This window comes from Natrix helvetica, assembly GCF_964273705.1.
Source record: "Natrix helvetica genome assembly, chromosome: 1".
Classification (NCBI taxonomy): domain Eukaryota; kingdom Metazoa; phylum Chordata; class Lepidosauria; order Squamata; family Natricidae; genus Natrix; species Natrix helvetica.
In genome coordinates, this window is record NC_138548.1 from 156440767 (window position 1) to 156466248 (window position 25482).

Consider the following 25482-nt stretch of genomic DNA (forward strand, 5'->3'; position numbering starts at 1 on the left):
TGGGACATACCCAAGCTATGAGGTCCCAGGGAGGGAAACAGAAATGTCCAGGGTGCGTGGAGTCGCTACAACCCGATGTAACACCCTCCTCCCAAAAGAAGCCTCGGTTGCGGCGTAGGAGTCAATGCAATAGTGTTTAATGAATAAGATTGGGGACAACCATGGGGCCGCCCTACAAATTTCCTCCATGGGAGCGTGCATCATCCACGCAGCTGTGGTAGTGGCACTCCTTGTAGAATGAGCCGTGATTCAAGGTGGTACTGCCCTGCCCTGCTGCTGGTAGGCCAACTTAATGCAAGCCCTCAGTCAGCGACCGATAGTAGAAGGGGAGACTTTCCATCCCATGGTGCCTAGCTGAAAGGAAATGAAGAGTGATTCGGAGCGGCGAAAACCCTCCATCCTCTTGATGTATCTGCGAACTGTCCTCCAAACATCTAGCCTGTGCCAGGTTTGTTCCTTGGGATGCTGAGGGTGAGGGCAGAAGTTAGGGAGTACCATCTCTTGAGTTCTGTGAAACATTGAGTTAATTTTAGGCAGAAAGGCCGGATCTAAATGGAGGGTGATACGGTCAGCATGAAAGATATACAAATCCTCACGGATCGAGAGAGCTGCCAGCTCCGACACCCTCGTGGCTGACATAAAAGCAATAAGAAAGACCGTTTTCAAAGTCAGATGTCGATCTAATTCCCTTTTCCATACTCCCCTTTTTGCACTTCCAACCACGTTCACTCCACTGGTAAAGTAATCAGTTGTCTTGTCTTTATAATCATTTTCCCCTTCAATTTTTGGGACTCTGACCCCATCATTCTTTGCTGTTATAAACTCTAATTTTTCCATCTTCTTCTCAATTCTCTCTGTTATTTCTAATAAATTTTGAATTCCAGCCAAGATGTTTTGCAAAGTTATTGTTTCTTTTGAATATTGTGCCATTTTGGCAAGCTGGTAGACACTGCCTCTCTGGCTTTCAAGGCTTCTTATATTAAATTAGCTTAAGCACAAGTTCATTTATAATCTTCAAAAAAGAAAGTTCTGTTTCTTTTTCTCTCCCACTGCCAGTAAGACTCTCAAAGTGCACCTGTAAAAACAATTCGTGCCCTTGCTTATCACTTTCTATAAACAAGTTGCCGAGCCTCGAGATACAAAGTCAGTGAATTCAAAAGGAAAAGGGAAAGTGCATTGTTTCAAAAACTCAAGCCTCCAGCCTCCAAGTGGCAGTATTGCTTCCCATTCTCTAATGTTATGTCAAACTTAAAAGAAGCAGAGTTCTTAAATGAAATTAACAGCAAGAAATAAAAGTCCTTGTTGAAATAAAGAAGACTTTAATCCATAGATTAAAATGTAAAAAAAAAAACTGGAAGAAGAAAAACTGATCCGTTCTCTTTAAAAAAAGAAGTTGCGAGCACTTCAATCCACAAAGTAGAATTACAAAGAAAAAGAAACACTGTATCCAAAGCAATCCAATATAGGTTAATTTCGCCGCTTGTTTTCTTCTGCTTTCGGATTTAATTTAACTTTGAAAAAAGATTTTTTTTGGGCAGTCTTTTCCAAAATAGTAAAGTTTCCTCACCAGATGGACACACTTTCTGTTTCCGCTTCCTTCCATTCTGGAGCCGTCCCAACTTCATCAGCCTAGTGCTGGACTTTTTGTCGCCGGCTTGAAGAACTTCTCTTGGATCGATCAGGGACTTTGAGGTGTTCTTGAGATCAGCAAGACGTATTCTTCCTGTTCACCATCTCCATGGGACGGTTCAGGTCTGATTGGACCACCCAGCGGCAAAAGTATCGGCAGCGGTCTCAGGGCATCGAGACTGCACGTCCGTATCATCACAATGTTGGCTCCTCCTTTCTCTCTGACGCCCTCTTGCCGCTCTCAGCCATGGTGTCTTCAGCTGGTGTCTTCAATGATGCAAACTGTAGGCCTGGCACCAGCGCAGGTTGACAGGTGCTGCGCACCTCGCAGATGTGTCCTCTGGACAGGAGTATGACCCGAGGGCCAAAGCTCTCCTAACCCACCCGTTTAACTCTTCTTGGGGAAGGAAACCTTGCCGGAGCCCCGAACGAAGGTTAAGAACTTCCCTGTGGTGATCTGCTGGCTAGGAAGGAAAAAGCGCGGCAAGTAGTAATGGCCGGAATCCAAAACGCGCGAAAACGGCTTCAAAAATGGCCACCGTGCTTTGGGCGATAAGGGAACTGTCAGACGCAATCCAAAGCCTCCGATGAGGTCTCAGGGCGAAAGAAAGTCAAACTGACAGCTGGGGGGGCAGGAAGCCTCCTGCCACCCCCGCGCTCACAAGCAGTCACTGGACAAACACCCCGACGAACCAAAGCTCCATCAGCTATGAAGAGCCGAGAAGCCCCGAAATCCTCCCAGCAATTCAACGGAGAGTCAAACAACATTTAAAAGGGAATTTTTTCTCCCGACTACAAACTAAGACAAAAATAAGAAAATCACTAACTAACTAAGGAGAGTCCCAGTCTATTCATCCAAAAAACTGAGGAACTCCCCAACAGTGTGTCCAAACTGGGCTGGACTGAGTTTTTGAACTGGTCCTCAATGAGGAGAGGAGGTGTAGCTAAGAATATCAACTCAGTCCTTGGGCGAATAGACTGAATTTAACCTATCCTTGGACTCTCCAAGCAGCGCACAGCAGAATGACCCATTTCAAAATTTGAAATAATTGTTTTCAACTTCAAAACAGAGTATTTTAAGAAGGTCTGATGGGAATGGGAATGTAGGAGGAGAGAGCAAAAGAAATGCCTAGTATATGAGCAGATGTCAACTGGTATTTGATGTTACCCAGTATCAGAAAAGTAAAGAGATGGAATACAAATGTGAAGAAACCAAATAGAAGTTCATGAAAGTCTATACTACTATATATTTAGTATTTTAAGCTATTTCAAGTAAAGTTATTAAAACGTATTACATGCAATGCTATAAAATGTGTTTCATCAAAAAAACCCTCTCCTTTTCTATTTTTTTAAAAACTAAGTCATTTGGCCAATAGAGAATATGTACACAAAATATTTGCAATATTGGAAGCACAAATTAATTGCATACTTTAAAAAATACTACTGTACACAAATTACACTATTTTAACTTCCTTTAATAATTTCAAAATTTCACATCACTTTTCTACATTTGAAATTGTTTCTCTGGGATAAGAATGCCATGGGATTACTAAGAACTATGTTTACATTTTTTTATTATGAAAATTGTATGGGGGCAGAAATTTAAAAAAAAATAGTTTAACTATTAAAGATGTTATGTTTTGAATCCTGCATTCTTCCCTTTATAAAATTACGCTGATAAAAACATATATGACAACGAAATGGGAATTAAAGTCAAAGCATTTACAATACAGAAAGGAAAGATTGAAATATTAAGTGATATAAAGGAAAAAAACTATTTGATACAGCAGGAGAAATTAATGACAATCCCAAATAAGGAAACAACAAACTGTTGTGAATATAGAGAAAGAAAAGGCTGGACACATCGAAATAAAAATCTTTATTAGGCCTTGATTTTATACTCCTTAAAAAAAAGGAAGAGATTTAAATTACTGAAATCCCTGATTGTTCGATCCTTGTCATGAACGATTTAAAAAAATAAAAAAAAAACAAATCAGCAGCCACAGGCAGAACAAGAATCTTCTCATTTGATTGAAGTATTTCATCTCCTATAGCCGTCCTGCCAAATTCTCACTAAAGTAAGATTGCAACCAACTGCTGCAAACATCCAACTAGCTAATTTTAGAGAAAGAACTTGAGGCCCGCACCTTCTTTTCTCCAAATAGGGAGTCCCACTAAGCTAAGGATCCATCAGTTTCAGGCAGTCTCCTTTTAAATCTCCTTTGGTTCTCCCACCGGAGGAAAAATTGTAGTAAACACGACCATCATCTAATCTAGGGGACCCTCTCCTGGTTCTGGCTTATAACACATTAGATGATGAAAATACACCCACACACTTTAATGATAGGGGCTCACTTACTGGGAAGATGCCAAAGTAATTTCAGTTGAAAGAACAGTTAAGATGTTCTGCTGTATCCTATTGACCAATATAATTCTTTATAATTAGTCAGCCAAGACTTCAAAGTAAGCACATCAATGTAAGTTGCATCACTGAATAATGTTCTACTTAAAATCATTAATCGAGATCAAAACTGATTCCAGACAAAATGGAAATATTTAAACCATAAAAGGAAAGTATTTCTTGGCTAATTAAATTGACCCCCTCCTTCCTATGACTAGAAGGCAGATAATAACTTTTTTCCTCTTTTATGAGTATTACTACTACCGCCATTGTTATAACACTGAAAGCATTAAGATGTTTTCAATTTAAAAGATAAATACGAACACAGTAGCAAATTTCAGGAAGTCTTTGAAATACTGCTTTATCATATCAGTGCTATCTGTTTATGTTCAATGTTAAGACAATTTCTTTTAGAATTCTGATTTTTATATGACTCTGCAAGACGCAGGCAAACTGCTCAATCCCTTTTTCTTGATTCCTCAGCTCTTCTGCTTGATCCCTCCCTGCTAGAGGATGTAACTACCTACCATTAGTGGCTCTTTGTTCTCTTTGCAAACTGGGATTATTATTCTCTAAATAAAACAGACTCAGAAACCAAGAATGAACATGTTTTAGAGTCTAAGTACTTAAAAATGGAAGAAGTAACATTTTGTTTTACATATATTGCAATAAACCAATGATGAATGGAACTTTACAAGATTGTTGGCTTCACTCATTAACACGAAGAATCAAGTAACATACGGTAGCCCGATGATTAGGGCAAGTTATAAGTAAATATGGCTATTGGTTCTGAAATGGATACTGTACACCAAAATATCATATCATGCAACAGTCCACATAATTTCCGATTGATTCCTATTGAAGGACTAAATGAAATGGAATGAGTTGAAATAATGTATGTATACATTATAATAAAACTTAGATTTTTAAAGGGTAGTTAGAGGAAATGATGGCCATTAAATTTAATCACTTTGCATCATTTGTATACATTCATATAATTGGTTTAGTTTGCAATAAAATACCAATTCAATGGACAAACCCTTGATTTGGTAAACATTATTAAATAAGAAAAAAAAATATAGTATCTAAAATATGTGAAGCTGCAGTCCATTAAATGCAGTCCAAAAAAGTACAGTACGGTAGAACATGCTCACCACCCAATTTTCTTTGAGCTTTCTACAAAAATAATTAAAATTACAGCAGCCAAAAAGAACATTTACATATCCAAAAGCTATTTACATTTTGTTAATACTGAATGATCATTAAGATGGAAAGTTCCTCAAAGATAACCTAGGCTACCCATGCAGGAAATCCACTACTGTACAGAGAATCATCAATTTCCAAGCAAGTTGAGTTAAGAAAATATCTACAAATGTTTTGGGGTCAAGGTGGGGGAGGGGCCTATTCAGTGACTCAGGATCAAAGGAAATGTGTATTTTAGACTATGTGTGGCCAAGAACAAAGCATGTCAGCAAACTGTGGCCTCGGGGAAAAAAGATAGCTAATGTAAAAAGTTGCTGAGAATGTTAAATAAAAGGCCTCCATGCTCTGAAGTAGCATTTTCCCCTCTAATTTGCACAGCCTATTATCTATACCTCAACTTTCCAGTTTAGAAAAGACACTTAGCATATGCAGAGCCACTAATCTATCAAGATAATCCTTTTCCAACTACTGTCCAAGGGGAAAGGATCTTGTACCAGTGGTTTTACTTGAGCAGTGGTAAACTTTTCTGAACTAAAATTAAAATGTTTAAATGTAATAAAAAGCACAAGAGACTTGATATGGCCATGCATACTCCCAAAATACCATTCCCCCCTCTTTGAATCTGAAAATATGCTGTTACTGTAGCTATAGTGTAGAGCAGGGGTGTCAAACTCTATTTCATTGAGGAAGGCATCAGGGTTTTGTTTGACCTGGGGGAAGAGCGTAGCCAGTTTGACATCACTCATGTTGGGGTTGCCTGTGAAGGCCCGAGCGCTCTTCCAGTGAAAAGGGGATCCCAAGCTCCTGGTGGTGACAGAGGCACCGCTGGCTGGTCCTTCACTGTTTCCAAGGCAGTCCCGTGAGCCAGATCTAAACACCCTGCAGGATGAATCTGGCGCCCAGGCCTTGAGTTTGACACCGTAGGGCTAGGGACATACTCCTGCAAGAATGCAATAAAATACTATACAACCTAACTGTAATGGCAACCTTGCTCAAGTGCTGAATAATTTATTTAAAAATTTATTTAAAATGTAACTTCTGTTTTTCTAACTAATGAATTCCCTACGTTTAAAAGACTCTATGATTGCTAACAAAGAAGGCCACAAATCACGCAGAATGTACAGAATCCGAGATGTATTCAAAGAAAAATGCCATGAGAGAATGAGACTTGCTGGTGTGGCAGACACATCTTAAATTGAAGCATCATGGGTTTGTTTGGGGCTTTCCAGAATACTTCTAGCAAGGACCTCCTCTTCTGAATCAGTTACTTGTGTTTAAGGCAATTACTACAGTCTACTTAACTCCTTTAAGGAGTTAGCAAGAATTATTTGGGATATATAGGTGTGCCTCCTGCTTCCTTGATCTGTGAACATTCAGTTTTGTATAGAAGAATGTCCGTTTTCATCAAACTGAGGGTTACAATAGTATATACCCAGGCTGGCGAACCTATGACACGTGTGCCACAGGTGGCATGCGGAGCCATTTGTCATGGCCAGTGTGCATGCGCGCGCTGGCCAGCTGAGTTCACCCTTTTTTAAAGCCATTTTTTGCCCTCCCCAGGCTCCAGAGGCTTTATAGGAGCCTGGGGAGGGCGAAAAGAGCCCCCCCCGCAGCTTCATGAGCTTCCCTGAAGCCTCCAGAGCGCAAAAAAAGTCCCTATGGGCAAACCGGAAGTTCGGGAACAGACTTCCAGTTTGCTCGGAGGGTCGTTTTAAGTGCTCCGGAGGCTTCAGGGAAACCTCCTGAAGGTCCCTGAAGCCTCCGGAGGGCGAGGCTTTTTTTGCCCTCCACAGGCTCCTATAAAGCCTCTGGAGCCTGGGGAGGGCAAAAAAAGAATGCAAAAAATGGGGGATCGCACCTGTAGTGTGTGCATGCACCACTGGGGGGGTCATGCGTTGCATTATGGGTGCGGCACGCCCACGCACAACCCCCCTGCGGTCCCCCACTTATGGCACGCGAGCCAAAAAAGGTTTGCCATCGCTGGTATATACCTTTCACATTTTCTTAAATTCATATACATTAACTCAGTCTTTCCACTGGTCCTTTCGTTTTGAAAGAAACCAGTGGGCTACAGTGGTAATAATTTTATCAGCACAAAGCAGCCATGCAAGCAAGTTTAATAATAAGAGCAATATTTTAATAAAGGGATGATTTAAGAGGAATATTCCATGTTTTAGACTATTTTCTAACGTATCAAATATAATTTTAAAAATCCTTTATCTTGGAGCATCTCGCATCAAGAAACTTTCCTTTCCACCAGATATAAATAAATTACACAGGGGAAAAGACTAGAAAAAGGATGGTTTTGTTTTTTTGGTGGTTCTAGCAGTCTCAAATCCTTACAGAAGAATTCGGCTTTGCTCTATAACATCTATACATATGGCTTCTGGTACAAAATAAAAGATTGCCGCAAAAAGAACAATTTATATAGTTCCTAAGCCTAATTGTATATTCTAATAATATTTTGTAATTGTTTTTTTTTAAAAAGGACTTTATTATATGAAAAAATATGAAAAGAAAAACAACCAATTTAGCACTGAATCTCCAAATCATGCTGCAGGCCTTACATTTTCCTCTAAAAAAGGAGAAAGAACTGGATGTCCGAATGCAAAACTAAACAAATGCCTTCATTTCCCAACATATGGCCACTAACTGAAAACAGAGCTTTATTCCTCTAAATTATTTTAGAATCTTTCTAATGGTCTCTGAAAACATCTGTTCTCCCCCGTGACTCCAAATGTCTCTTCCAATCTGGCAGAAAAAATGCAAGTGGAGGACAAGTTACAGGGGCCAGGTGGACACAGGTAAGAAATGGAAGAAATCCAAAGACAAAACAAGCTGGCAACAAGAAACATTTTTTCCCATCAGAAATTCACTTCCACATGAATCTGTTACATAAAATACACAGTCATACCTTAAAAACCTACATCGTAATTATAGTGCTACAAATACAACAGTAAGATGCAAAACTTCTGCAATTAGATAAAAACTCCCTCAAAGGCCAAAAGTCATCTAATTATGTTACAGATAGTTTTATTTATCATGGCCATTATTAGCTCTATCCCAGAGTAAAACAATGACTAGAAACAAATGGATACCGAAACACAAGAACTGTATATCCTTCTAAATCTAGTTCTATTCAATTATGAATGGATTAGCCACCTATTATGATGGCCACAAAGAATACAAGACTTTTTTTTTTCTTTTTTAAAAATCAATAAGATGATAAAAATGCTTTCTAACTTAATTGATACTTGTGACATTAGTTTCACAGTATAACATGTATTGTACAGAAATCAAAGTGTGGGACCTAAAAGCACTTTGTGTTTCCCAGATAATCATCAAAGCAGGTTTTATTTAGACCCCCTGCAAGGACTCTATATATAGTGAAAAACATGGAATGGGAATGGAGCAGAAGTCAATATAGGTCTTAAAATGCTGTTTATGAAAGCTGATATATTTAGAATTATGGGCAATTATACAATATTACACAGTTCTAAAAACCACCAGTCAAGAGCAATTGAAAGGAGCATTTAATGCAGTCTTATCTTCTAAGTTTAGGCCTAGGATTCTTATACACTGTTGAACTGGACTTGATGCATTTCACAGCATCTACCAATTCCACAATAGTTTTCTGCTGCCATATTAATGCAGAACCATTAATATGTCCAGGAAGGTAGAACAGAAACATAAACTATCTATAATTTTTATTTAAAATGTGATAAAATTGTATCTAACTACCCCAACTTGTTGAAAGAATACTGTTTATTTATGGTACAAATAAAGCACTATTAATAAGAAATAGAATTCTAAAGAGAGAAGTTAAGCAAGAACAACAAGAACTGGTCAGCTTAGTAAAGACCAAGAATCATTTGCTTTGCAGAGTAACTTTCACAATATTGTGTTTTCATTGATCACCGTTTAGAAGAACTATACAAAGATTTTCCTCAAACGAGTTTACCATCAGTCTACATAATAGCTAACTTGATAATGAAGCCAACTGATTTTATAATGAAAAGTCAAAAACAGTCACCCAGATTCACGGAAAAAGAACTTGCACACTTACATGAAATGTTATTACAAGGTGACTTTGCAATGACTTTGAATTTCTGGCTTTTCAAGCTGCTTCATTTGCAAAATAATAGATTCATTCACATTGAGTGAACAATCTTGTTTTAAATGGGATACATCTGCTATATACAAATGCACTTTTGAGGTTTTAGCCATACAACCAAAAATAAGTAGCACATATTTTGGTTAAGGTAAAAGTAGACCTTTACTCGTAGTGACTTCGTGGATGCATCCATGTTGTTTTCTTTGGACTGAGAACATCCTTCTGGAATGTTTTTTCATCTGCCCAGTCTAGCATGCAACCATGGTGTTTTATTTATTTATTGTGCATTAAATGCTGCTCCAATTAAGAGATTCTGAGCAGCATACCACACATTTACAGTAGTAAAAGGAAAAGAATCTACAACATTTTAATAATAATAATGGGCCATGAACAAAATGCTTACTTTGTGGGTCAGAATCAGAATTCACTGTCACTGCCACAAAGTAGGCATACATCTCTAAGAACTGATAAGAACTTAGAAGTACTTAGTACTGATAAGTTTAATAATTCTCCATTCCAATTATATGAAGAATGATCAAAGTCAATGCAAAATTATTAGACTTACCCTATTTTGTAGAACTGTGCTCTCCATTTACTAGACTTACTTTGTTTTATGCTCTCAACACAGTTCTGATATATTTCTGTGCTTTTTTTTTAAATCAATGGGTCTTGTTGGCAGATCCAGGGGAAAAAAATCTTTTCATAAGTCAATCCCTTTAAATCTTTGACCACCCATTTTTTAATTTATTATCAACAAGTATACTTACGGTTGACATAACTTTACTAAGTCCTGGTCAGTGGTATTTGGAGGCAACCCTCTGATATACAGGTTTGTTTTACTTAATTGATCCCATCCTGAGTTGCTGCTGCTGCTGCTGTTGTTATTGCTGCTGGTGATACTGGGGCTAGGAGGAGCCATTGGATGGGCAGGCACAATGGGCTGCTGCAAAATGAAAGGAAGAATGTTTCAGAAGGGACAATAAGGAGAGTGGCTTGAAAGCATACTAGGAAAACCTTGAAGCCTCTTAAGAATGTAAGACATTGTCAGAACCCTGAATTTCATGGTGCCGTGGCTCTACATTCCAAATATTCTTGCTTCCCAAGTATTTAGAGGTTTTGTGATACAAATGCAAGTCCATCTCATGAGGGACTTCATCATTCCAAATCTTGGCACTGAGTACTCAGTATTTTCTCTAACTTTTTATACAGAGCAAACAAAATACATTTCTAAGGGGTTTAACTGGGTTTTAACACTCTGGAAGTGAAATCTCAAAAATAAACTTTAGAGATGTCCTAGCAACATTATCTCTCTCCCTCTCTCTGAAGCATAAAGAGAACTTCAACCATTCTGCATTGCTCATAAATTACACTATGCAGTATTCTTCTAGTGTTAAATCAGAAAACAGAAAATAAAGAGGTGAAAAATACAGACAGGTTGTGATTAGTATCTCCACAGAAAAATAATTTCTTAGTACTTCCAGAAGCTGGCTTGGCTCCTAAATGAAAGCGAGCTGAGAAACCCTTCATTACATTTGAAACAAGAGCTATTGACCTTGATGCTCGTTTTTCACAGTCTATCATGCTAAGAAATTCATACATCTTGTTTGTAAGAAACCTGCACACCTTTTGAAAAGACTGTGAGGAGGTTCTTCAGGTCATACACAAATACAGTACTCTCTACTATTAATTAAAGCAGACAATCTCTTTTTCAGGCTTCATCACAAGCCGGGTTAAAATAAAATATATCGCTTTGATTAAAGCCAATACAAGTCTTAAATAATGCTTACAGTTTAACCCATAGTCTAGTGATTTCCTGGTGTTTTTTTTAATATAAGCACTAACCAGCTCTTTGGCTTTGTGTGAAATTAACCCAACTGAAGAAAATGGAAAGACAAGATTGATCATGGTCAAGAGGTAAGAAGCAGGCTCTGGCCTCTTATGTTGCTGAATGGTAGCTCTGCTGTCATGCAGAGAGCGAACCAGTTTTCTGTTGCTTTGAAAGTGGGTCCACCTGCCTGCCCCTACCTTTATTTCAGCTTCTGAATTGCCGCTCCTCAGCTGTTTTCCAACCAAGTTTCATTCAAGTGCGCACGCAAAGCGCGTGCTTAGCAAACCGATAGAAAGGCCGGTAGGAACCCACCACTGTTCCCCACCCTACCTTTCCCCCGCCCTCCCCATGTGTCTTTGGTTTTAAGATTTCATTTTAACTTTTTATGCTTTAACTTATATGTAAGTGTAAGCCACCCAGTGTTACCCTATGGTAAGAATGGGTGGTCCATAAATTGAGACTTTTTTTCCTTAAGGCACATTTAAAATAGATGCAGGGGGGGGGGGGGTGTTACTTATTTGAAAGTATTTTCTCCTGCAAAGTACCCTCTTTAAATATAGAGAAGAAGAAAGGGGAAAAAAAGTGTGTGTGTAGGGGGGGAATTGGCCAATCACTATAAAATCAATTTCATGTTTGATTCATCACTTATCATTGAATTATTTCTAGCTTGATTAGATTCAAAATGTTGTGGAGGAAAAATATTTCAGTGCAAACAAAAAATGGTCAAGATACAATGTTTTCCAAATTCTCCACTATGGAAGATAAAATATTCTCAACCTGGAAACTTTCATGGCTGCCCCAGCCATTCTGTTCTTTCAGAACCACTTACTTAACCACAGTTAAACATTATATCATGATGTAAATAGCAGTTAATGCTAAACAAGGAATCCTTTTAACTAGACCTCAAATCACAGTTGAAACCGGCGTGTAAATTCTGCTTAAGATAAAACCAATGATTAATGTTGATTTGATGTAGCCTTAAAGGCCATAATTAAGGGTGGTGGGAAAGAGACAGAGAATTCATGCTACAGAATGTACCTGATTAATCTGCTTCCAACTTCTCACCTTACGCTGCATGTAAGTCTGTACTTATCAAGTTTTTATATTTGCACAGGCCCTATCACATGGGTGATCTTTTACATTAAGCCTTTCTGAGGAGAGAGAGAAAGAAGGCATTCCTTTTCACAAAGCAGCATTACCAAATCAGAAAGAAGTGTAAATCTTGCCCGCAGACATAATTGTACCATTTATGCTATTTCCTGATATATAATTTAAACTGTAGCAGAAATGCTTAAATTAACTTGACATTAAAAGGATTCATTTCTGTGGCAGAGGTGCAGTTGAAGTTATTTCAAAATCAGAAATGCAAAGATCTGAGAGGAAAGACTACTTGCTTCTAAAGTAAAAGGCATTATACATCTGAGGGACACCCCCCCCCCCAAATCTTCTTAGCCTTTCACCATACAGCTACTTACAACTTTGCAATTAACATGCTGCTGTAATTCTGATACTGACAAGAGCCTGAGAGAAAATGGGCAAGGATTTGTTGCAATACTACCACACTTTTCTAACAATCACGATGATGCCAAGCAGAAGCACAAACTCATGGCAAACGCAATGTAAGGCAGTCACAATTTATTCTGAGTTCCCACAGATGTTTTAAACTGGTTCTGAAGAACGGAGCGTCTCTGCAAAGTCTTAAGGGCACCTCGGCATTTCCAAGCATTGCATTACCAACCTCTCTGCCTAGGAAAACAGAATGTATGATGCAGTGATGAAATTCATTTTTTTTTACTACTAGTTCTGTGGGCGTGGCTTGGTGGGCATGACAGGGGAATGATACTGTAAAATCTCCCTATCCACCCCACTCCAGGGGAAGGATACTGCAAAATCCCCATTACCTTCCCACTCCTGGGGGAAGAATATTGCAAAATATCCATTCCCACCCCAGCCAGAGGTGGTATTTGCCGGTTCTCCAAACTACTCTAAATTTCCACTACCAGTTCTCCAGAACCTGTTAGAACATGCTGAATTTCACCCCTAGTATGATGTGCAACTTCATCTGATCGTAAAGTCATTTTGTCTGGATTTTAAAATGTGATTAGGTGGATGATTCCACTCAAAGTATCAAATTAGTAAGAATTTAATTGTCATTTTTGTAAGTGATGAAAAAGTAATAATGGAGAAAATAAGAATTCGACATACAGGTAGCGGTCAACTTACAACCATTTGTTTAGTGACTGACCTTACAATGGCAATGAAGAAAATGACTTATGATTGTTTTCACAATCATTCCCATGGCCACGTGATCAGCATCCTTGATAACCACATGTATTTGTGACAGTTACAGTGTCCTGGGTTCATGTGATCCCCTTTTGCAACCTTGACAAGCAAAGTCAATGGGGAAGCCAGATTCACTTAACAACCGTGTTACCAATTTAACAACTGCAGTTACTCACTTAACAATGGTGGCAAGAAAGGTCATAAAATGAGGCAAAACTGATTTAACAGCTGTCTTTTGCTTAGCAAGAGAAATTTTGGAATCAGTTGTGGTTGTAAGTAGAGGACGACCTACCTGTATTTGAATTCACCATGCTGCCTCTTCCATAAAGGAGAGGGGTGCACACAATCCTTTCATTCAGCTCCTTTGAGCTGCTTTCTCTTTTTCAGGGCCATAGGAGGATTCCTCTGAGACTTGGTCTCTCCTGCTGAGCGAGCAGGACCAGTTCCTCCATTTTAATCTAATAAGAATTTAATGCTGTCGATAGAAGCGGGGTTCTTGGGTATAAATGCCAGGTCCAAACAGAGGATCACTCTGTCAGGTTGAATCAAGCACAAGTCCTCGCGAATTGACAGTGCTGCCAATTCGGAAATTCGCCATGCAGACGTGATGGCAATCAAAAAGGCTGTCTTAAATGTCAAATGTTTGAGGCTGGCCGAACGGAGGGGCTCAAAGGGCGGGGCAATGAGACCCCTTAACACTACATTGAGATCCCATGAGGGGTATCTGTGAACAACCAGAGGCCTCAGGTTGGTTGCACCCCATAGGAAGGTGTGGATGATGGGATTACGAGCAAGGGAAGAGTGCTCGTCTACTGTCAAAATGGTGGACAAGGCCGCCACCTGCGGTCTAAGAGTGTTAGGGGCCAGGCCCTGGTCAAGTCAGTCTTGTAAGAAGTCCAAGATCTGGGAAATCGTAGCCGTAGTCGCCTCAGCCTCGTGCTCTCTGCACTAGCTGTCGAAGGATTTGACAGGGACGAAATCATCTTGCCGAGGAGTTGTGCCAGTTGCACCACTGATGCCTGTGATGAGTATAGTACCTGCAACACTGGCTTCTGATGCTTGCCAAGCGCTCTGGAGACAGGGTGACCTGGCAGCTGATGGTGTCAATGATGGCGCCCAGGTGCTGCAGCCTGGTGGTCGGATACAGATGACTCTTTTCCTTGTTGATTGAGAACCCGTGATGTTGGAGGGTTCGCAGAGTGTGCTGCAGGTCCTGTACCACTTGTTGCCGTGACGATGACTGGATGAGGATGTCATGCAGGTAGCAATGCAGGCGCATTGGGCGAGATCTCAGGAAAGCTGCCACCGTGGCTAGGATCTATGTAAAGGTTTAAGGTGCTGAGGGCAGGCCGAATGGCAGAGCCCTTTACTGGTAGTGCAACCTGCATAAAAAAATCTCAGGAACCTGCGGTGAACTTTGCGAATTGGGATGTGGAGGTAGGCCTCCTTGAGATCTACAGATGTTAGGAGATCTCCTGGCCTGATGCAACCCAGAATTAACTGAAGGAACTGCATCTTGAACCTCCGGTATGCTATATGATGATTTAGCTTTTTTAGGTCAAGGATCCCCCTCCACCCCCCAGAGTTCTTTGGGTATTGAATAAATCTCTGTCCTTTCCTGACTTGGTGGAACCGGTTCTATGGCGTTTATGTCTCTGAGGTGAAGGATCTCCTGTTCCATGAGACCTTCTTGACCAGACAGGAGGGGGTTGGACACCGAACAAAGTGTCAGGGAAGGGGAGAAATGAACTCTAATGTTAGACCTATGCGTATTGTCTGAAGGACTCACTGGTCTGACGTGATCCGCTCCCACTTGGCGTGGAACAGCTGTAGATGCCCTCCTATGGGAGCTGTCCATTGTTGGGTCACTTATAGTGTCTGAAGGGTCTGGAATTGGACCCTCTGCGATTGGGACGTTTGGAGAAGGACTGTTGATGGTTCCTGTCACGGAAAGGCTGACAGGTATGGACGTTGGAAGGAACTGGAGGTAGACGGCTGTTCCGAGTTCCGAAAGGGCTGCCTCCTATAAGTCTGTGAACCCTTATGGTCAGATTTTTTGTTGACCGAAGGCATAACCTTCTTTTTGTCCTTGTTTTCAACCAGGACGGGATCTAGGGACTCCCCAAAAAGCTTGACACCTTCAAAGGAAGCCGAGGCGATCTTCCACTTGGATCGCATATCCGCGTTCCAATGTCTGAGCCATAAGAGGCGCCTGGTGGTGACATTAGAAGCCCGAGATCTAGAAGCAAATTTGGCAGTGTTCAGGGTAGCGTCAGCAGTATACTCTGTCGCTGCGATAATTTTGTTAACATCCTGCCTTAATTTGGTATCCCCCGCTGGAAGCTTGGCAAGGAGCTGTCTCAGCCAGAGTAGCGCCGCCCTGGACAGGAGGGACGCAGAAGCAGAAGTTTTAATGCCCCAAGCCGCCTGATGAGTCTTGTGGCAGGCGTTCTCGGCCCTTTTGTCCTCCGCCTTGAGCCCTTCTAATAGCTATGAGGGGAGCACTAAATTGGAAGTGAGCGCCGCCACAGGCGCATCCACAGAAGGCAATTTCAGTAAGTCATCTAGACTTGGGTCAACCGTGTACAATTTCTTGTCATTACTACTAAGGGTGGCAAGAATGCCTGGCTGCGCCCATTGCTTTTGCACCACATTCAGAAATAATTTTGGAACTGGCACAATTTCTTGAATAGGTTCTGGCTCCTCAAAGAGTCCCTCGCTGAGGTCCTCCGGTGCAGGAGCAGTCGGAGCTGGGGTGCTAGTACCCAAGCAGGTTGAGGCTTTGGCCTTGTTCAAAATAGTTTTGAAATGAGTATACTTGAACAAGCCAGAAAAGGCCGGCTTGTCGGGAACAGCGGCCTCATCCCCTGAGAATTCTGGTTCTACCCCGGGACCAAGGTCCTCCTCCCAGTCGGAATCCTCACTGGCCAAGGAAGAATGCGATGACTGAGTGGACTGGGCCTGAGCCACTTCTTGCAAAGGTCCTGGTGTCAGGAGTGGGCATGATTTGCACAGGCGCTTGGCCCGTTGCAACATGCCGGCCTCTATCCCTTGGGAAATGGCTCTGGCAATGACATCCTGCATTTCTACGGAAAGATCGGATCCCCTATCTTCCGGTGGACGAGCTCCAGGTGGGGGCTGAATAGCCGGTTGTAGGCGCGCAAGGGTCCCCACTGCGACCGGCTCCTCTTCCAAATCAGGACGACATGCAAATAGGTCTGCTCGATCAGCCATAGAAGGCCCACAGGAACCTGACATTGCAATGGAATCAGCAGACGAGAATTCCTGGCCTTCATCCTCACTCTCTAACATTGGAAGATCCTGACCAGGTTGAATCCTGGGTGAGTGATCCCCAGGGGAAGCAGACCCAGCTGTCTGGCCTATAGTTGAGCCCTAGAAAAATGCTTCTCTATAGCCTTCTGGCGTCTGATGGCATCTCTGTCCAGGCCCGAACCCTGATTAGTCCCCTGCCTAGAGTAAGGCTTGCTTGCTCTGATGGCCTCCCTGGCTGCCTTGCCAGCCTGTCTGGTACAGGCCCTACTGGTGGAAGGACCAACCTGCTGCTCCTAAGGGGCCCATCTGCCATGATTAAATGTGGGGATGTAAGGCCTGAAATGAAACTTTCCCCCACTCACCACCTCAGACAAACAGCCTTAGCGCTCTGGTGCAGAGGCACTGAAGGGAAAGGCAAGCAAAGCTCAGCAGTCTTTTGATTCTGAAGGAGAATGGTGCGAACTCCAAGCTCCCAGCACTCACGCAGGTCAATTAATGTGGGGTGCGACCATCTGGGCCACCAACCTCCGCTGCCACCCTCTGCTGTAATGGTGGAGCTGTGAGTAGGCAGACCTGCCGGAAGTCCGGACAGGAAGGCTTCTAGCGGCGACCTGCAAGAGACAGGCAATCAGGCAGCTGTAGCTACTTTTCACGGCAAAAGTTGGTCAACAAAATGGCGGCCAGAAGTTTTACCTTCTGAAAATGGCCACCGCCATGTGCGATGCTCTCAAAATAGCCACCGCTACATGCGACCCACCTAAAATGGCCGCCCGCATACACCGGAGAGTTCTGAGGCTCCGTGCCAACAGCCGGCTCACTTCGAAGCACGGTCAACGGCAACGGAGAGCTCAGAGGGGCTACAATCGCAGTGGGATCCCTGCGATCGCGCTGGTGTCGGCACTCTGACCCATGTGCCTTCCCCCACAGCTGCCTGCAGCCTCACAGTGCCCGAACGAACCCAGGACACCGGAGAGGCTGAAATTGGTGAGAACCAGGGAATTTAATTAAAGGGAGACTCACCAAGCCTGCTCCAATAATCAGGAAGTAAAATAGAATCTTTTTGTAGTAAATAGAAAATGTAGAGAGTCTAAGCAATCAATTAGGAATGAAGAGAAACTGGAAGCGCGCCCACTGGGCTTACCTGAATTGAAAAAATCTGAAGATTAATTGGCACCAGAGGCGTGGCTTAAAGTTTCAATTCAGTCCTGGGCAGATTGGCTGTATTTAACCCATGCTTGGACTTTCCAGAGCAGCACCCAGGAAAAAAATCCTTATTATTAGAGAAGAGAAAACCCAAAAGACTTAAGAGTTAAAATAAAATTGAAGACAGAAGAAAGCAAGCGGCGAATTAACCCTGGTTTAAAACTATCGTACTATCTTTTTCACTTTAATTTTGTTTGTTTTCTATGGACTTTTTACAAATGCCTCTTAATTTTAAAGTGGACTGGTCTTTATTTTTTTCCTTCTTCCTCTATACTTTTTCCATTTTTTGTATTTGTGGATTAAAAGTTTCTTTCCTCGCAAGGCACAGACGGATCGTAATCTTTAACCATTTTTTTTCTTCTCTTCCGGAGTTCGGAGCTTAGAAAGAGAAGCAAAACAGAGGGAAAGGATGTAACACTGCCATCTAGAGGCTAGAGGCTTGGCAACATCTGATAATACGGCTTTGTTTACTGAAAGGGTCAGTGGAAAACATCTTGTTTATACAGGTGTTTCTTTGAAGGAAAGAGAAAGCTTTGACCTGAAAAACTTTACTGAATTTGTTTGAAACCTAGCAAAAGCCTTGGATGTTTTAGTAGCAGTGTTTATAACCTGGCAAAAAATGGCCCAATATGAAGAAGAAAAGGGACTAACATTGCAAAGAATTATGCTAGAAATTCAAAAAGTCTTAATAATCACAGAGAGAATTGAAAAGAGACTTGAAATTATAGATCAAAATACAGAAATACGGAGGGAAGAATTGAGAATACTTATAAAACAATGATGAAATTTGAGGACAGAGTTAAAAAAACCACAGAGACATATGAAAGTGATAAGAAAATTGTTGACACTGACAGCAAATCGAGAGTGGAGGGAAATGATAAATGCGAAATACAGAAAGGAGAGATCGATGAACTGGAACTCAGATGTCAAAATATAGATGAAGGGGAGAAAATTTGGCAGAAACAATGGGAGTAATTTTGGCAGAAGCCCCAGTGATAACAAAAGTCAAGCTGATGAAAGGAGCAGATAGAGGATTTCGAATCTTTATAAGATATGCAATGAATAACAAGTTGTAAAGAGAAGTCCACATAAGACTTATCAAGAAAACACTTAGAATAAAGATTCTACAAATGGCAAGAGATATTGGACTGCACTATTTCTGGAAGGATACAGGATGATGAAATGAAATAAATTTAGTTAAGTGTAGTTAAATTTTGAGTACTATGTATAAGACAAAGTAATAATAGCTATAGTCAAATAAATGATCAATAATGATAATAAAGCATTTATATATACTAGATTGATAATATGAAATTTTATAAACTAAGTAAGGATGATGGAGATGATGTTGAAAAACCTTTTTATAAAAGATAAATAATTCTATATAGAATAGAATAGAAAGATGTAATATCATTGGATGATTTCAGGATAGTGTAATGAAATGCCATAATATAAATTTATTTCAAATTTAATATGTTTCATATGAAAAGGATGTAATAATTGCTATGCTTAATGGATGTTTAACAATTATAACAATTTGTATACATGTATATTAGATTGATGACACTAATAATGGAAAAAACATGGAATTGAAAATTATTAGAGAATGTTATCAATGCTAAAATAATAGAATGACTTAGAATAGGATATAAAAATTCTTTATTATTGGATATATTAAAGATATAATGAATCATTATAATATAAATGGATACATATATAGAATACCTTGTTTAAAATGGAGAAATCATAGTGATAATCAAACAAATGAAGTATAATAATAATGTATACAAAGATATTTGATTGACAATATGCGATTTTTGATAAAGCTCAAGTGATGACAATGGAAAGGAGGCAGAAAGACCTTGTAACCAATCGACACACTGTATGCAGTTGAAGAGGTTTTAGTGTTATATGTTTTGTGTTTGTTTGAAAATAAATTTTTTTTTAAAAAAAGAATTGAATGCTGTCCACTTGTTAGTCCTAATAAGGCAGGAAGCGGAACAAGCATGCTAAACTCCATGAATTTTAGCAAGGGGAAACAAAAAGCAAAGGAGGCAAGGTTTCCTTTTCTCTTTGAAAAATAACAGGCACCTCTGAATCAAAAATGTCTCTTGTTTTTCTAAGAGCTGTAGGTCTCCTTAGATCAAGCAAACTTTTACGGCCAAGGGCACAGGTGGCAGGCACACTCACAAGATGGATGTCATGGAGACCAAATATTTATTTATAAAATGGTGGTCATGATGAACAATGCCAGTCACAAAGCATCCTTTCATAAGAAGGTAAACTAGTCCTGCAACTTCTATATGAATCAAAGGCCATCGCCTCACTATTACTAGAGGAAGTGATTTTGCTCTGCAGCAAGTCAGCTTCCTATTAAATTTCTTTAGGGAATAAATCTTTAAAAACAATGTAGTGTGGCAGGGAGCCTGGGAGGTCCCCAAGGCTGGCCCTCAACTATCTCCCTTGGGGCCTGATCATTATATATTAGAACTGATAGTGCCAGGCACAAGCAACGAGATTCACAGATGTAGAGTTAAAGCTATCTACTTTATTATATTCTGCCTATTATGCAGGAATCTCCCCTGGCTGCTTGCCTTCTCTTGGGAACAGATCGACTAGGTTCCAAAGAGGTAGGTGTGTGTGTGTGTGTGTGTGTGTGTGTGTGTGTGTGCGCGCGCGTGCATGCGTGTCTGGGTGTTTTCCAACATCTAGGATACTTATTCAAAAAATCAAATATCCACTAACAATTAGCGTGGATAAAAATCGATGATTTTTTATAAATTAAAAAAATCATTAAAAAAATTAAATCTGATTTTTAAATTTTAAATCTGATTTTTTTTGTTTTTTATCAAATTTATTTCAATAAAATGCTTTTGGAGTAAAAATCTATCTAGTTTTCAATTTAAGATGCATTAATAATTTAGTTTATTCAGCATGAAACGGAGCTTAGTTATGTACCATGAGGCTGTGTATTCTGCAATATTAGGACTGTTTGTGAGTCAACAGTGGGTCAGAGGAGGAACTGCTGCGGGATGTAGATGACAGTTGCTCTTTAAAAATTATGATTTAAATCAAGTGTTTTTACTAGTGATTTAAATAATGATTTAAATCGTCGATTTAAATCAAATCCATCCTGCTAAAAAAAATACCAACAATATAAAAATATGTGTAAAAGCAGCTTTAAATAACAAAAACTATATTAAAATATAAGATAAGCACACCTTTCCCTGTCTTTTGACTTAAAGTTAATAGGGACGGTCCTTCGTATTAGCAGTCTTTTACAATATTGTTCTGAAAACTGTTATGGTCATTCTCTATTCCATTTCTGAAAACAAAGCTTCATAATATAGTTTTGTCATTTCCTTTCACCAAAGAAGTCACTGAAATGACTAAATACATACTTCAAATACAAACACAATAAATAGACATGGCATTCCCATGTCTGCCTTTTTTAAAGGAAAGGGAAGAACAAGATGTAATTCATAAAAAATACTACTAAAAAAAGCCTTCGCATTAATCTAGGATTACTTGACTTCATAATGACCTTTCCCACCAAATGAATGTATTTGTGGCTTATTTTTATTATTCCTTCACAAGTCCAACAAAATAAGATAATTTGGGTCAATTTGGGGTTGTGAGTGTGTGCTGAATTGTTCATAGAATCTTTGTTTTTTTCTGGTCAGCTTAAAATAGCAATTACATTTATGCCAGAAAGAAAATCTGTCACAGTTGAGTAAAGCGATCAGAAGTTAGCAAACATTTGTGTTCATTTTCATAGTATCTACTGATACTAAATTTAACTTTAACTTCAATCCATTTCATCCCTCTACACTGCTTTTTTGCTGTTTTGAAAAACATTACTTTTACCAACTTCCCACTTCAAGGCAGAGTATTATATTTTGTCATGTTCTGTATTTGGTTGAAATCTAATGTCAAATGAGAAGAACAAGTCATAGTTTAGAAGCATCTAAGAAATACAAATGGGGGATTTTTTTCCCCATACGCTAAATTTGATAATTTGACTTACAACAATTTTAATTAAATGAAAAGCAAAATCTTAAGTGAAATAATACATCTTAATTTGCAATCATCTAAATCCCCCACAAAGGTCAGAAACATGCAAGCCAGGGTATTCTCTGTGACTGTCTGTGAAAGCAAAAGTTGGACTTTAAAGTAGCAGGATAGGAAGAGTATTGACGAGTTTGAATCTTGGTGTTGGACAAGACTCCTAAGAATACAGTGGACAGCAAAAATAAATAAATGAGTGGATCATCAAACAAAGCAAACAAAGTTCTCACTTGAGGACAAAATACCAAATTATCCTACTTTGGACGCATTATGCAAAGACCTAGCTCTGAGGAGCTGGGAAAGACATAAAGAAGTAGAAGAAGAGGACAACCAGTACCAAGATGAATGGACTCAGTTACAGTGTGATGACTGCACCACTGGAAGACCAGAAAGAATAAGTAATGGATAGATCATCACAGAGAAAATCTATGTATAGTTGCTAGGAGTCAAAAATGACAATGGCAAATTGTAATAATTTTTAAAAAACCTCATAAGATCATATTCAAGGCATAGTATTTTTGACTACAAACGAAACATGTTGACAACTCAACAGGACTTGCATCAAAGTTGATATGCATAGAATTAAGATGCAGATTTCTTAAATTCAAATGAGTAGCTTCCAGTATTATTGCAATTGTGGCGTTTATCTGATCTTTGTATCTGGATTTTACTGACACCCCAAGCCTTTGGAGAAACATCCCTTTTGCTAACATCTTCATCTTAAATCATTGCAACATTTCCTCTTTATCCTGAAATTATTAATCATCAAAGACGTCTTGGAAATTTTAAACAAATGTCTGTCCTAAGAAGTAGTAAGCCTGCTCTAGTTTCTTTTAAATTGAAAGGCTTAAATGGTCATTATTCCTTGGGAGAAATGCCATAGGTTAAGGGGGAAAACTGACAAGGAAAGGCATTCAAAACCATTTTTTTAAAAAAATCTGCCTTAAGCTCACTATCTTAGCTTATATATAATACAGTACTGAGTAATTTAACGAGCATTACTATCACCCTTATTTGAAGCTTGCGTGGGTTTAACCATTTGGCAGGCTTCACTATTGTCCCAATACTCAGAATCGGGCATCTAAGAACAAATACCCTGAATTTTATAATGCATTTAAATTAAATACATAGAATTACATTGCTTTGTTTTGTGTGAAGAAAACAACTGTATGCCCAATTAGTATTTCTGCAATTATCTCAATTTATTAACTATTAAGGAAAGTTTTTTAAAAAATCAATAGCACTTTCACGTGTCAGCTGATAACCTATAGTATTTGAAGCAATAGTGCATCAAATGATCAGCTAGCAGAATCACTTAACTGTCTTGGATAGAGGCTGATGGGAATGTTGTAAATGTATCAGGACCCAGTCAAGTCAATGTTTCTACATGAACTGCCCCAAATTGTAAATATCATTCCTAAGAAGGCTCCAAAAAGCTGTGATATGGTCACTATAGCTTTTAAAAAATTTATGTTGGGTTTTTCCAAGCAAGCATTCCATTTTTTATGTTCCACCAACCTATTGGTAATAAATTTGAAAGCATTTATTTAAATTATTATTTGGCAAAAAAAAGGAGCATGATATAGTCAGGTATCAGAAGGATGGAAATAGATTGGCTTGGAATAGGATCCATAGCTAATATATCTGCTGATTAGAAGAAAAGCAGTTTCCTCTAAATATTATAAATATTCATTCTCTTATTATCTGAAAACATAAGATTAAACTGAAACTACCCTCTTTCCTCTATGAATTACATGCAAAGTTTCTCTTCAGAAAAGATTTCTTTTTCTCAAGCAAGGAAGATTTACAGTAAATGCATTTTGATATATTAAGGTAAAAGTACTTATTAAAAAAACTCATTTAAATATTATTAGCAACATTCTTAATAGTTTTTATAATAATAAAAAGATTTTGGTGATAAACAATTATACAGTGGTAACGTGGAAACTTCCAAATTTTAGAAATAGTAAAGAAAATATCATTATTAATGATTATTGCCTTTTTTTTAGAAATCAGAAATCTTTATGGTGCTGCTTTTTTGTACGCAAGACTTTCAGTGATATTACATGCTATATCATCTAGATGTAATGCAGTGTTGGGAGATTAGCTGATCGTACACATATGTTATGGAATGTGCCCCAGAAATTCTGTTTAAAAAAAAATACAGAAAGTTATTGAGTGAGTCATCCACAGAACTCTGAAAACTGACTTTTTACTCTGTGCTAAATGGCCTGTCTTATAGCTAATGTCACTTTACAAAAGATGTCTGGTAACTCCCATAGTTCTGGCAGCCAAAATACTTCTTACAGGAGGATGATTAAGTAACTGCTTTGTAAGAACGGCTGCAAAAAATTGGTAAGACAGAGTAACAGACAAGACTTCAACATGCCTATAGAATAGGACGAACATGTCTATTCAAAGAGAGGCCCCATTACATTCCCTGGCACTTATTTCCAATTAAGTCTTTATATTTTAATCTTAATAAATTTGAATCATTCCAAATATGAACAGCACACTTATTGCTTAGGTTTAGGCTACAATATGAAAATAAGTATGAATATTCTCCTTACGATCCAGGCAATTTTAAAAAATAATCCTATCCATTCATTTCTTGGTCACATTACACTGTAATCAACTTAGTTTTGTGATATTTGATGCTCAGTAGAAAGATAAAATGCCATCATGAAGAGCATTACACAGTGTAATGTCTTCCATCATCATACACTTTTGTTCAGACATACTTTTTTTTAAAAAAATGATGTATTTAAGAATATATTGTAGAACCACCTTCATTCTTTGACACAGAAGTGACCATAGCTTATACAAATTATATTATGCATCATGGTCATATATGGTCCATGATACATCATTGTTCTGTTCTGCTACAGTAGGGGCTGATTTAATTAAATAAGGCAAGAAAAATAACAGACTTGGCTAGACTAAGGCCTTCTCACAATCTTGTGAACATGTGGGTGTCTGCTTAGACAACCCTTGAAGAAGCTTGCTGAATTTTCCTGTGGCTGCTTTGAGGCACAGATCAGGAAGAAGCTTTGTTTGTGAACAGAATATCTCACTGAATGATTTCCACAGGCCTCATCCCTATCACTAAGTCAGACTGAAAATATTAATTGTCCCAGATATTTACGGTGTGAGAGTGTTCCATAAAAGGAGCTGGGCAGTTGCCATAAATTCTCATCTGTTCATAATGTTTATGAGATCTGACTCTTACACATAATCAAATATCACAACAGACTTTCCATTTAAAAAAAATCTAGCAAGAGTTTGCTAATTATCAGTTCCCTCCAAATTGTACCATTAAGAGCACATTTACATATCAACAAGATAGTACTGAACTAGATAAGACTTCAGCAGAAATTGAAAATATTGGCAACTGTTCAATAAAGGAGATAAGAGGTCAAAGTAGGCCAAAATATCCATATATGTGTACAGATACACATACATAAGCATATAAAAGCCAAT

General features: G+C 39.0%; 1 protein-coding gene across 4 annotated transcripts in view; it reads right to left on the reverse strand.

Annotated features, from left to right (window-relative positions):
- The window catches only part of RBMS1 (RNA binding motif single stranded interacting protein 1), a 157293-nt gene that overhangs the window by 80604 nt on the left and 51207 nt on the right, over window positions 1–25482 (reverse strand). For 3 of the 4 annotated variants that reach the window (XM_081937044.1, XM_081937043.1, XM_081937046.1), the window contains exon 2: window positions 10115–10290. In XM_081937044.1, the coding sequence (XP_081793170.1) occupies window positions 10115–10290 (176 nt within the window). Of the gene's footprint in view, window positions 1–10114; window positions 10291–12213; window positions 12268–25482 lie in introns of those variants that run through there. The other variant, XM_081937045.1, reaches the window with a different exon arrangement.